General features: G+C 47.0%; 2 protein-coding genes across 2 annotated transcripts; both read right to left on the bottom strand.

Annotated features, from left to right (window-relative positions):
* Positions 1-1,468: 1,468 nt before the first annotated feature.
* Positions 1,469-4,202, bottom strand: LOC120699320 (chloroplast stem-loop binding protein of 41 kDa b, chloroplastic-like). The gene is made up of 9 exons (XM_039983284.1): positions 4,012-4,202; positions 3,754-3,897; positions 3,527-3,613; positions 3,217-3,307; positions 2,966-3,020; positions 2,806-2,866; positions 2,377-2,715; positions 2,154-2,243; positions 1,469-2,029 (listed from the first exon to the last, which is right to left on the bottom strand). The coding sequence occupies exons 1-9, from the start codon at positions 4,099-4,101 to the stop codon at positions 1,853-1,855; spliced, it is 1,134 nt and encodes a 377-aa protein (XP_039839218.1). The 5' UTR covers positions 4,102-4,202; the 3' UTR covers positions 1,469-1,852.
* A 548-nt stretch (positions 4,203-4,750) lies between these two features.
* LOC120701496 (beta-glucosidase 38-like) lies at positions 4,751-7,654 on the bottom strand. The gene is made up of 11 exons (XM_039985517.1): positions 7,423-7,654; positions 7,247-7,305; positions 7,072-7,147; positions 6,909-6,980; positions 6,701-6,788; positions 6,315-6,558; positions 6,110-6,225; positions 5,711-5,922; positions 5,600-5,631; positions 5,380-5,482; positions 4,751-5,253 (listed from the first exon to the last, which is right to left on the bottom strand). The coding sequence occupies exons 1-11, from the start codon at positions 7,637-7,639 to the stop codon at positions 4,979-4,981; spliced, it is 1,494 nt and encodes a 497-aa protein (XP_039841451.1). The 5' UTR covers positions 7,640-7,654; the 3' UTR covers positions 4,751-4,978.
* Between the last annotated feature and the right edge of the window lie 6,293 nt (positions 7,655-13,947).

Raw genomic sequence — 13,947 nt, 5'->3', positions numbered from 1 at the left:
GCACTAGCAGTGCCCCGGGCCGGCGGGCAAGCCGGTGTTGCCATGTTGGCACTATGTGCGTGGCCTGCGCCGATGGGTTGTGCGATGCTGCGACGGTGCAGGAGATCAGCAATTGCAGGCTTGCAGTTATGCGCAGTAGGTCAGTCCGTCACTGTTTATGTCTGCATTCCTGCCGAATTACCCAATACGGCATGACCCATTCTAGCAACATCCGTTGAACAAATTGGAGATCTGATAAATTTATATATGTGTGGCGCATTTTGTAGATATGTGTTAAAATTATGCAATGAAGAGGATCAGTTACGCAATGGCTACAATCCTATCTATGATTTGTTTTTTTTTCTCTTTTGAAAAGATAGACCAGTCAACCAGATATAATCACAAGCCACTGTACATCTAAGATATATTTTTTATTACAAAATATGCATATTTGCGGAAATCGGAATTCAAACTGCTTACTTTAAGCCTCGTGTGCATCATCCTCTCCGCCACATTATACTGTTACTTATGACTCTACGAGGCATGCTATTCTTTTGTATTAAACCTGAAACTCAAATATATTTCATTGTATATAAAGTTTAGAATAGTAGAAACCTCAAAGTATTACTTGAGTTGTATGAGATACTATATTGTCGTAGCCATGTGAAGGCATAAGTAGTAATGATCTTGTGATCCTAAACGATCTTAAATGAAAATGATCTTAAATGAATGATGTATAAATTATACAATTTTAGACCTTACCACTAAATCTTTGATATGGAACTACTCTACACCTGAGGTTGTTTGAAAAAAAAAATCAAAACTTCCAAATTTTGAAATTAGAGAATTCATAATAATTTTTGAACTATTAATGACCTTAAATGAAAAAATTATGAACTACAAAAATTTAGATCTCATCCACCTCTATAATTTTGATATAAAGTTTGACTTCATTCAAGATTACATGAAAATGTTATAAACTTTTTTTATAAAATCATTTGTAGAGTTGTGTCATGCCATTACCCGCCACTGAAAATTATTTAAGGTGTGGGTGGCACCCATCACCCACCTCTAGAAATGCATTTTTAGAGGCGTGACGTCATCCCCGCATGTGAAAATAGTGGTCATTTTCAGGGGCAAGTGATAGTGTCACCAGCCGCTACAAATGTATTTCTAGGGACGGATGACGGCGTTACACGCCCTTAAAAATGCATTTTGAAGAACGGATGATGAACTGCTCAGTAACCCCGTTCTATTTGTTATTAGTAGTTCCAGATGACTGCTTTACCAATAGTGGAGACTCAATCTGGAGACTTTAAATAAAATGACAAAAAAGTAACTATTCTGCCAACGAGAGCGGGTTAGCATTCGAGCCACTCCTAGGAAAAAATGGGGCGCTCAACAAATCGTTTTTTCAGTAGTGCAACATTAGATAGATCCCCATTGTAATCACACTGGAGAGATAATGTAATCAGCAGCAAGCAGAACGTAAGACTATTACCCTTCTGAATCCTTGTTCCTGTCTGTATCTCATATACATGATAAGATATATCAGTAGTCGATAGCTTAAGTTTCCCCACGCATTTCCTTTTCGAGAATAGTACCAACCGGTTACAGATCACCAATAACCTTCTGAAGCCCCCATTAATTTGAGCTGCTTTTAGTCCATTAATTTGAGCTGCTTTTAGTTTCGCGGATAATTCTAGTGCACTGAGATAAGTTCTCCAACTGTATCGATGCGTCGATCCGGAACGGATCCAAACAAAAATTGAGATATTTTTCCATGCATTCCCCACATCTCTACAGCCAGCATCTGCAGCGGCCCCGTTTCCCGTGTCACTTGCAGCCATCGTTCCCAAAGGTGACGGAAGGCTCAGACGGTCGCGAGCTTCTTGCCGAGGATCATGTCGTCCGTGGTGAAGTCGGCCGCCTTCCGGAAGGTGCCGCGGCCGAAGTCGAGGCTGTACGAGTCGGTGAGCCCCTCGACGAGGCCGAACTCCGGCGTCCACCCGAGCTCCCTGCTCGCCTTCTCGATCGACGCGAAGAAGTGCTGGGAAATTAATCAACACACCCACCGTCAGAGACACAGGCCACTCATCTTATCATCTATCAGTAGTAACAGAGTTTCTTGGTCAGACTGACAGACGTTCAGTCTTGGGAGTTCAGAGCTGTACCTGGTCCCTGAACGGGAAGGCCTTCTTCTTGCCGAAGTCGAAGTCTTTGGGGTTGTAGTGGACGAGCTCCGGCTCAGGGAACCCTCCAGCCTGCACGCATCAACGATCAAACAGTCACAGCCACTGCTGAAACTGCTAATGAACACTGAAGAGAGCAGAGCAGAACAGAACCCAGGCAGATCAACAGGAAACCAGCACAGTTCCTTTCGCGAGATCTCGTTACCTTGGCGCACGCCCGTGCGAGGCCGTCGAAGGTGACGTACTTGGCGCCGGAGATGTTGAAGATCTGCTGGCTCGCCTTCGGGTTGCCGAGCACCAGGTTGAATGCCGTCGCGAGGTCCTTGACATGGCCGAGCTGGGTGATCTGGTTGCCGGCGCCGGGGATGGGGATGGGGCGGCCGGCCTTGAGGCGGTGGAAGAACCACTCCTCGACGGGGTTGTAGTTGAGCGGGCCGTAGATGTACACCGGCCTGATGGACGTCCAGTTCACGCCGCGGGCGGTGAGCAGGCTCTCCGTCTCCAGCTTCCCCTTGTGCCGGCTCTTGGGGTCCACGGCGTCGGCCTGCAGTGCACGAGCGAGACACCATGGTGAGTGGTCATGTTTATGGCCATTTTCATGGCGCCATTGCTTGTGTCGAGGATCTGGCCATACCTCGCAGTGGGGGAGAAGGTCCGATTTCAGGTACACTCCGGCCGATGAGCAGTAGATGTACCTGAAAGTTGATTTTTTTTTTGAAACTGGGGAGCATGAGAGAGATGCGCTTGGGTAACTGTAGCTTGTAATGAAGTGTCAGGTGAAGTGGCTAGCTTACTGTTCCAGGTTGGGCAAGGCGTCGACGATAGGCTCGACCTCCACAGCCTCGCGTCCTGAAACCGTCATGTGGCGAAAGGCGTTAACATCAACATCATGAATTCATGATGATGCTACACAATGCTAACGTTTTGGTGAAATGCGTGTTGACAGCATGATGCTACACAATGCTAGCGTTTTTACTGATATCCTTCCTAAAATGATTGGTATGAGGAGAAGTTTGTTTATAGCCCGCAGAGTTGGAAGCATTACCGTTGATGTCGTAGACGACATCGTAGCCCTTAGCAGAAAGGCTTGTCTTGACGAATTCGAAGTCCATCCTGTCACCTTTCAAGTGCTGGATCTGTACAGATGTAAATCACCCCAAACCCCATTATTACTGGTATGATAGCATAATTACTGATGAAAGTGGTAACCCAGCAAGCCCTTTTACACTGTCCTAAGATATCCTTTGTACCTTAGTTTAGCACCTTAATGGATTCTTACGTGCACATTACTCTGATGAATCCTACTGAATACTGACACACTGTACACATGGAAAACAGAGGAGGAAACAGCACACCTTGGAGGAGAACTCTGCGTACTCTGCATCGGACTCTCCTGGCAGCTGCTGGGTGATGGGCGCCTTTCCCCTAGTGAACAATGTAACCTGCCCAAACAAAATTTTATCCTTTTTTTAAGATGCCCAAACAAAATTTTATCCTTTTTTAAGGAAAAAAACACTTTATCTTTGAATGTCTGTAGTATTGCTTGGCCTAATGATCATTGGTGAGCAAAGGCACTACTGACCTGATGGCCCTCCTTGACAAGGAGTCTGGACAGGAAAACACCAATGAACCTGGTTCCCCCCATGACAAGAATGTTCTTGGAGTCCGCCGCCGCCGCCGAGATCTGCACCCTCGCCCCCCTCGGCTGCCATGATCTCCTCCTCTTCTGCGGCCAAACAAAATTCCCCACCCCTCAACCATGTCAGGCTCTCCGGCACGCCGGAATCCATTCACGCCTGCTCAACCAACAAAGGGCATTCCTGTTCTGCCGGTTGGTCACCTGCGGCGAGACGGAGACGGCTGCGCCGCTGAAGTCGGAGATAGGAGACGGGAGGCGGAGGCTGCTCTTCAGGGACGCCGTGGCCGCCATGTCGCTCTTCCTCTGCTCTGCCCCTCTCTCTCTCTCTCTCTCCTCGCTGTGCCTGGACTAGTATAAAACGAAGTGGTAAAGAAACAAGAGAGGGGAAGGATCGGATGGATGGCTGTGTATCTTGTCTGAAACTTGTGGTTCACGATCCTCTCCTCTCCTTCTTTGATCTGTCCACTTGGCACCACTCTGATGAACTGATACTGATAGGGACTTCTTTCATCTGTCCACTTGTCACCATTATGATCAGCTGATGCTGATAAGGACGCCTTTGTTCTAGGACATACAATGGGGTAAAGGTTTGTCCAATAATAGTGGCACAAAAATACATATTATTCAAAAATGCTATCTAATGTGAGACTGACAAGTGAAGAAATATGTACAATCAGAAAACTGTAGCCGACGCTAGGCTGACAATGCAAGTGGGGCACAGGGCCAGAAATGAGGGCCTTTACTTTCCTGCGCAACTGATCTTTGCAAAGGCAACAGGTGGATCTTGAACTGAACTTTCCAATTTCATGACATTGCGTTTTTTTATACCAAATTTATCAGAGTCTGATATTCCAGAGTCAGAATTAAAGTTCTACATGTAAAAACTTGCATAAACAATCGAAGTGGGACTAATATATGAAAGAACAGCAGAAAAGAAAGCTAGACAGTGAAATCTTCCTCTCTGTTATCTTCAGATGTATGAATGTGTTGCCCAATAATGCCGTTACAGATCAGTAAACAATCATCCTCAACACGATATTCTAAACCAAAAAGAAAAGAGCCACTATCTTTATTGGAAGTCTGAACTACATCACAATTGATTCGTAAGAACCAAAACTGATGCCCACAGAGCGCGAAGAAGCACATGCTAGCTACCATTCAGTTCGTTTCACTCTTCGTTCTTTATTATCTTCCGGAACCAGCGCGCAGAGTCCTTGGGGTACCGCGTGAACGTGCTTCGGTCGACGTACACGATCCCAAACTTGGAGGTGAACCCCATCCGCCACTCAAAGTTGTCCAGCAGCGACCAAGCGAAGTAGCCGATGACTTTTGCGCCGTCGTGTATCGCGCATTGGAGCTCATGAAGGTACTTCTCGAAGTAGTCTATCCTGAAGTTGTCGTACAGCGCATACGGCAAAGAATCACTTCCAGATTGATCGATTCCTGGAGATGTCACCAGCATTGAACTTAGCATCAGGATTCATGCCTTTGAAATTGTGTCACACAGTCAGTGCTACTGCTCATTTGTTTTCTGACAACTGATCAGGGAAGGGCTGCTAGGTGACTTACCGTTTTCGCCGATGAGCATGATAGGGTTGTTGAACTTCTCCTTTGTCCAAATGAGAGCTTTGTAGAGCCCCCATGGTACCACGTAAAGCCAGTCCGAGTATCCCTGCGTAGTAAGTGTTTTCTCGAGCGATCAGAAAAAATCTTGCATAATGTGTAATAATCTTTTACATTTTCCGGGTCAAACGTGGCGATAATCGACGAAGATCATTGCTACTAGTACCTTCTTTCCAATGGGCACACCATTCCGCTCATCTGGAAAGATGATCCAGTGTGTTAAAAGACTCAGCAAACAAAAAAAAAGATGGTTTTGTGTTACACTAAACAACCGTACATGAAAGTTTGACGTGCCAATCGTTGGCATAGCTCGTATGCGTCTCGTTGACGAAGTTGCTGGCGTAGTATGTGGTGTAGTGGTTGATGGCGATGTAATCCGCCGAGCCTTTCACCATTGCGGACTGCTCGAAGGTGAAGTTGGGCAGCCTCCCCATCACGATCTTCTCCATCGACTCCGGGTAATGGCCGTAGGTGATCGGGTGCAGGAACCTGAATCGAGGTTGGAAATGGATGGATGTTCAGTTCATCCCAGACACCATTAGATGCTGATGTGATGGCCGGTTAGGGATAGGGTTTGCGTGCGTATGTCCATAGAAATAAATGTGCATACATCACGAGTGTCTGAGTTGTACCGTGTAATCTTACAAAAAAAGTTAAGGTTTAAATTTGTTATTACCAGCCAAGGGTGAACATCCTAGCTCGGTGCGCCGCGTATTCGTCGTCGATGGAGGATGTGAGCGGCTCATACCAGACGAAGTCGAGCAGGATGCCGATCTTGCCACCCTGTTGGACCTGAAACGAGCTTACCCAGGAACGGTGAGCATGGTGCAAGCTGGAGACCAAACAAAAATGTTAACGTGATCCGGGCAAGCCACACTAGCCTGGTACTTCTCCCGGTACAGCTTGACAGCAGAGGCGTGCGCCAGGAGGAGGTTGTGGCCGGCGATGTACGGCTCGGTGGCGGAGTTGCCGCCGAAGTGGCAGCCGGTGCACCTGGCCGGGGGGAAGTAGCCGTCGCCGTACCCGTGGGAGGCCATCATCCTGGGCTCGTTGATGGTGAACCAGTTCTTCACACGGTCACCGTATGTCCTAAAGCAAAAATCTGCGAACCTCGTGAAATCGTCCCTGCAAAATGCATGCATGGTAGCCATAGTCACAAAACCAGATCAGGTCCGCATGTCGGTATGCAATGCAAATCGGAGGCCTGATTCTTGTCAGACCTGACACCGAACAGAAGGTTCAGATAGATGGGCAGTTGAACACTTACACAATTCTGGGGCTCAGCCAGCCGTTGTACTGGTCTTGCAGCACCTGAGGAAGGTCGTAGTGGTACAGCACAACATAGGGAGTAATATCTGGCGCGCAAAAGAGAGAAAAAAAACAAGAGTCCGTTACATGCCTCCAAATCTGACATCAACATGAAAGAAATTTCTGTCGCAAGAACACGAAGAGAAGGCTAAATCCAGTGTTTTTACGGTTTGCCAGCATGTAGTTGATGAGCCTGTGGTAATAATCCACACCATCCTTGTTGATCCTCCCAATTCCACCTGCATTTTTTGTTTGCCCCAAAACAGACACACGTCAATAATGCAGTGAAAACCCAATGAATCACCAGAATTTGTATGTTTCAGCACATACTGGGGAAGATCCGCGACCAGGAGATGGAGAAGCGGTACGCGTCGAAGCCGACCCGCACCATGTTGTCCACATCATCCTGCAAGAGAGGCCGCCGGCAGAAAACTCAAATGGGTCACACATCGACATGGATCATTCAGAAACCGAAGCACCAAGGTCAGGCATGCATTGGACCAACCATGTAGCGATTGTACTCGTCGACGGTCACATTGGCAGTGGCGTTATCAGGAGTAGTGCCTGCGCATCCATGGATCAGATCAGAGACGCGACATGATGCGTCGCCAAGTGAAAGAAATTAAATCCCAAGAGATGCAGTTATGGTTGTGCTCGATCGATTCGCGTAGTCCATCTCACCTGGGTATTTCAGGAAGGTGTCCCAGATGCAGGGGCCCCGGCCGTACTTGAGCGTGTTCCCCTCGACCTGGTACGCCGACGACGCCGTGCCGAAGACGAAGCCGGGCGGGAAGCTCTGCCTGGTGAGGTTGCCGTGGTCGCCGGGCATGCCGTGCGCGCCGAGCGCCAGGGAGACGGCGAGGAGCCCGTGGAGGAGCAATGGCGCGAGGGCCGCCATGACGGAGCTGAGGGCAGTGGCCGGGGAGGGACTCGGAGAGGTGTGGGGGGAGGAGCCTGATCCGCGTGGCTATATATGGAGACCGGAGGGAGGGCGGTGGCCGCGACCCGGCAGCGCGCCGCATGCAAGAGCAGAGCTGAAATGGCGGCGCCGGGTTTGGTCGGACAAGAGACTGTTTCTTTCTTGCACACGCATTAGCAGCAGCGACTCCATGCCGCTCCTCGTCCCGGTGATTGTGGAGGTGTGCCTTTGTACTGGTCCTGAGCCACCAGTAATTTTTTTTCATACTGTCTTTTTTTTAGGGGTTTTGGAACAGTTAGGCTTTGCCTGCTTGACGTTGCATTTGCTTGTTGATCCATCTCCATGATTCTTCTTTCAGTACAACAAAACAGCCGTGTAGATATGTTTTATTTTTTGATGGCAACGCTCGCTACTTTATTCAGGTTGTCGCATAGTCACTGACCAATAAGTTGTTTACAAAAGCTGGGAGGGGATGCATCCAAATAACTGGATGATCCGATTCCCGATCACGACCTACCCGAGCTAACTTATGAGCCACCATATTCTAAGAACGATATCCATGAATTACCGACGAAGAAATAAATGAGGTTGACGAGATAAACTTCGCCTCCCTAAATAGCACACCACATGGGGCCAAATCATACTCGCACGTTTGCAGCGCCTTCACCAGTGTCTTAGAGTCAGTTTCCACCACAATGTTCTGCATGCCATGGATCACTGCTACCTGAAGCGCTGCTATACATGCATGGGTTTCCGCACACAACGCGTCACTCACCACCCTCAGCCGCCCCTGCACCTGCTAGTACACCATTTGCATGATGATCACGAACAACAAACCCCCAAGCTCCCGATCTTTCCTCTGGTCAGAACGCCGCATCAATGTTAATTTTCCAAATATCAGGTGAGTAGGTGACGGTGGAATCCACCTCTGATCATTCATCCTGACAGCTCTCAAACCCCCTTCCATCACATCTTCTTGCACCTGAATCAACACTGATCGAGCTTTGTAGACAATCTCCTCAGTCAATTTCCTTTTCTCCCCAGCATTTGCTTTGCTACGTGCATCCCACCATGCCCAGAACAGTCCAATGATTAGTCTCTTTTGATCAGACATGGACATAATCTGTCCTGCCACTTGTTCAGCTGATGACAGATTATTTAGTAGCAGCCTTTCCTCCTCCAAATTCAGAGCCCTCCAACACAATTTAGCATACTTGCATTTAAAGAAACAATGTCCCCCATCCTCATCCATCCTCCAACATATCGGGCATCTAGTATCAATCTCCATCCTCGTCTGCAAATGTTTCTTTTGAGAGGGAGACTGTTGTGTGTGAATCTCCAAAATAATGTTTGACTTTGGGTGGACATTTTAGCTCCCAGATCTTACGACAACCAAACCCGACATCTGGTGGTTGGCCTAGGGCCGAGCTCCCCTCACCAGTCTGTTTTCATGCTTCTCTTTTCTGCTCATCTGCTAGAATATGGTACTGTGATTTAACCGAGAACATACTTTTTTTGTCATAGTGCCAGGCCAACAGATCATCCATTCCTTGCTTGATTGGTATACTAAGAATGTGCTCCCAATCCTCCTCCCAGAACACATCTTTGATCAGCTGACGGTCCCAGTCGCCAGAAGCTGGATCTATCAACTCCGAGACCTTTGTCAGTAACGTGTGGCCCCTAGGTGTTATTGTCCTCCTTGTAATCCCATATGTTAATCTTTGTCCCATCACCAACTCTCAGTATTATCCCTTTCTTCGGAGCGTGCACTCCACGCACTATGCTGCGCTATGAATAAGACATACCCGGCCCTTCTTGCACCTTCATGATATCACCATCAGGAAAATATTTTGCTCTGAGGACTTGTGCACACAAGGACTCCGGGTTTATTATCAGGCGCGATCCGTGCCTGGCAAGCATCACCAGATTGAATAAGTGAAGATCCAGAAAACCCAGTCCTCCATTTTCTTTACGAGTACACAGGGTTTCCTTCAACAGCCAATGCATCTTATTTTCATTTTCTTGTTGAGCCCACCAAAAGCGCCCATTCATCGAGCCAATGTCATCACATAGTGTTTTGGTGAGATCAAACAAGACATAGCATATCTAGGAATAGCTTGTGCCACTGCCTTAATTAATCTCTTTCCCAGCCTTGGATAGTAACTTCTCCTTCCATCCTTGCACTCGTTTTCATACTCTGTCCTTGAGATAGGCAAAAGTTCTCACCTTAGACTTCTCATTCCGAGCTTCAACAGCAATATCAAGCGCAGCCATCACCTGCTGCTTGTCTGCAATCCTTGCATTTCGGCTGAACATAATGGAAGACTTCTCTTTATTAATGGTTTGCCCCGAGCATTCCTCATACAATGAAAGAATATCTTGCAGATGATTTGCACTCCGCGCATCAGCTTTTAGGAGTAGCAATGAGTCATCAGCAAACAAGAGATGATTAATACTCAGTGCATCTTGACACACTTTAACTCCCTCCAGCTCTCCACTTTCTTCTGCTGCATGTCGTAAACGCGAGAAAGCTTCAGCACATATTAAGAACATGTAGATATGTTTTTAATCATTACTTAGATACACGTTTTTATTTCATCTTTAGCGTAGTACAGATGCACTTTGCTAAAGTGTGTCTGGAGCGGTTCCACATGTGTCAAGGACTGCAGATACATTTTGCTAAGCATATCTAAAAGATATGAGATGCTTTTCTAGACTGTGAATGACGACGTGTCTATGCTTGCATTTTGATTCAGGGATGTAGATACATTTTTTCTTTTTTCTTTTTTTGAGTCTTATCCTTTTCGTTTTTCTTTTTTATTTTTCCTTTCTTCCATTTTCCTTTTGATCGCATTAGTTTATAAAGTCATACAGGACATTCCTTCGCATAATTTGTTTTCTCACCTAGCAGAATCATATTTCACTTTGTGCATACCGGAGTACAGCTAGAGAAATCACACCTAGCCAGAGCAAGTATTCATTTAATATTAGAGCTCCTCTCAACAAACCAATCAATCATCCATTTATGCAATATGATGATCTTACATATATAAAAGCCAAGCGTATTTATAGGACTATACTAGAAAGACTGGCGCGGCATTGCCGCGCCATGACCTGTAGCCCAGTGATTGGTACGAAGGCTGGGAATGTTTTTTATGAAATTTTAGGCTATGAATTAATTTATAGAAATTTTAGTGTATTATTATGCCGTGGGTTGATTGTCATGAATCTGGGGGCCTTTTTTGCAAAGTTTTGGGCTGTGGGCACATTTTTAGGAAGTTTAGAGCCTTTTTCGTAAAAGTCTGTGGAGCATGGGTTAATTGATGTAGAGCTTGGGTTTGTAAAAAATGCATGGATCGTGGGTTAGTTGTCATAAAATTACCTGAGAGGTGGCTGGATCGAGAGAGTTGTCGTAAAATTGCTGGAGAGGTGGGGCTTGAATAAATGGTATTTATGAAAAGCTGGGGGTTTAGTAAATTGTCGGAAGAGTAGTTGGACTATAGTTTAATTTTAATAAAGTTTGGGGGAGTTTTATAAAATTGGCAGCCCTGCTGGTATTCATTCAAAGTTAGCGGTGGTTTCCATAAAACTGCCTGAGAGTTGGCTTGATTAAAATTTTATTTATATGAAGCTCGAGGGGGTTACCGTAAAACTATTTGAGAGGTGGCTTGAGCAAATACTATTTCAGCAAAGCTTAAGGGGGTTTTTATAAAATTCAAGGGGATTGTAAAGTTCAAGGGACTACATATTAATTTTAATAAAGTTCAAGGAGTTTTTTTATAAAATTGCCAGTCCTTCCGGATAATCTGAGCCATCCACGCGCGATTCGATGATCGGGATATTCCAAATGACGTGGCTCAAATTGTATTTCTATAAAGCTCGAAGGGGTTGTGGTAAAACTGTTTGAGAGGTGGCTTGAGCAAATGCTATTTCTGCAAAGTTCAAAGGGGTTTCTATAAAATTAACTGAGTGTGGGCTGGACTACATATTAATTTTAATAAAGTTCAAGGGGTTTTTTATAAAATTACCGAGCCTCATGGATAATCCGAGCCATCCATGCGCGATCCGACGGCCGAGAAATTCCCGATGACGTGGTTCAAATTGTATTTCTATAAAGCTCGAGGGGGTTGCTGTAAAACTGTTTGCGAGGTGGCTTGAGCCAATCCTATTTCTATAAAGTTCAAGGGGGTTTCTATAAAATTAACTGGGTTTCTATAAAATTAACTGAGTGTGGGCTAGACTATATATTAATTTTAATAAAGTTCGAGGAGTTTTTTTTATAAAATTGCCAAGCCTTACGGATAATCCGAGCCATTCACGTGCGATCCGACGGCCGGGATATTCTAGCTGACGTGGCTCAATGTGGGGGCAAAAATCCCCCCCCCCCCCCGTTTTAGGTCTGTTAAAGATTGTTGTAATGTTTAGAGCACGTATTATAAGGCCACCTTAGCAGGCTGTATGAGGTGCCATATCACAATAATACTAAAGTGGACGAGAGAGGAGAAGTGGACTGCAAGCTTGCAGCCAGCCAGCTAACACACAGATTCCAAGGTACCTTATGAGGAATGAGTTCGACCATATATTAGAACCTAGACAATCAATACCTTGTGCGGTCACAGTACGACTTGTACACGGAATGGAAGAGCACAAAATTGATAGTCTTATATTAATCTAGGTAAAATTTATATTATGTTTAGCAATGCACTATGCTAATCTATACAATAAAGATCGAAAACAATTGAAAATCTTTCTCACCCGTGTCAGGTCCAACGTACCCCTCACGCTGTACCCGGTGTCAGGACCGAGGGAGGTGGGAGGGGGTGGAGACCCATAGAAATTGCGAGTTAGGAGATATTTCTATTAGTATTGATCTCCTGACCCGCCCAACGGTTGGTCAATCCCCAAATCTCGCGCCCTGATCGGGGGTGCTCAATCAACTCGTGATTGATGGGCCCCCGTCGCACAGCGCCAAATAAAAGCAAGGGTGGGGGCCGGAGGCACTCACGCCAAGGTTCCCTGTGTCCTCTAAACCCACCAACATTTTCGCGATCCGATCGGCGAGGGCGCTGAAGCGACGGGAAGCACCGTCAACCTCGCCGTCCTGCCACCTCTGCATCACCACCCCGGTGTCCCTCGTCCACGACTCCGGCCGACCACCTCGATGCCGTCCCTGTGCAGCGACATCGACGGCCCCTACGTCGCGCCTTGCACCACTACACCAACCTCGCCGTCGACTTCTTCCACTACTTCGACTCCATGGCCAACAACGCCGAAGCCTTTGGTCTGCGCATCTTCCCCCTCTCTATCTAGTTCTCGTACACTAGGACCAAAGTCTCTCACTTTGTACTCGATTCATGCAAGTTAATAGAGTAGCACCCACTGATCTATGCCTAGACGATCCGTTAGTTTTAAGATTGGTATCAGTCGCCTAGATCTAGTGTGTAGATCCAGTTTGGGGTTAGAATTACAGAAGGAGATAGAAACGAATTTGAACCGAATCGAATCGAAGCAAGAAAGCCAAACCCTAAGCCTAGCAAGAGTAAGGAGCCGCGGGTCCTACCTAGATCCCGCTGGCTGCCACCGCCTCCGGCTTCACGCCGCTCGGGAAAGTTGCCGAGGAGCGCCGGCTAGCCGGCGCTTGACCGCCTCCGCACGTCAGACCACCGCCACCGGCTGCTAGCCGCAGTGCGCGCGCGGGCCAGGGCACCGCTGCCAGGCCACTCGACGGCGGCTCGCTCCCACACAGGAGAGCGCGTGCGCCGGCGTGGGGGCTGGCGGTGGCGCCAGCATCTCCTCCGGCCGTCATGGCTCCAGTAGCCGCCGCCGCTCGCGCCGGGAAAGTGTGGCAGAACCGCCCGAATTAATCCGGCTCAAGTGCGCTAACCATCACCCTAAAGGTAATCCCGGCTAACACGCACATCAAACGGAGTAATCCGGCAGTGCTGTCGGGTAAAGTCCCGAAGAATCCACCTGAGCGTCGATCGAACCCAAAGTTTACATGCAACTCATACGAAGGTGAGTCCAGAGAGTAGAACATTTCACAAATATATTACATTACTGAGTCCTAACTTAATTATTACAAACCAAGTTCGAAATCTTAGAAAGGTACTTGAAATTCAAATTGAAATTAGTTCAGAGTTCAATTGCAGCGGAAGTAAAGCGAGTTCTAAACGATGATACAAGATGTCATGATAAAGCCCGTACATGACATCACTTGGCATTGCCATCGTTGGCCGGAGTCGGATCCCACTCCACCGACCAACCAGGAGATAAGTACACGGCCAAGT

This window comes from Panicum virgatum, chromosome 3K, assembly GCF_016808335.1.
Source record: "Panicum virgatum strain AP13 chromosome 3K, P.virgatum_v5, whole genome shotgun sequence".
Lineage (NCBI taxonomy): Eukaryota > Viridiplantae > Streptophyta > Magnoliopsida > Poales > Poaceae > Panicum > Panicum virgatum.
The sequence above is the reverse complement of the archived record's forward strand: the minus strand, read 5'-3'. Positions and strand labels throughout refer to the sequence as shown.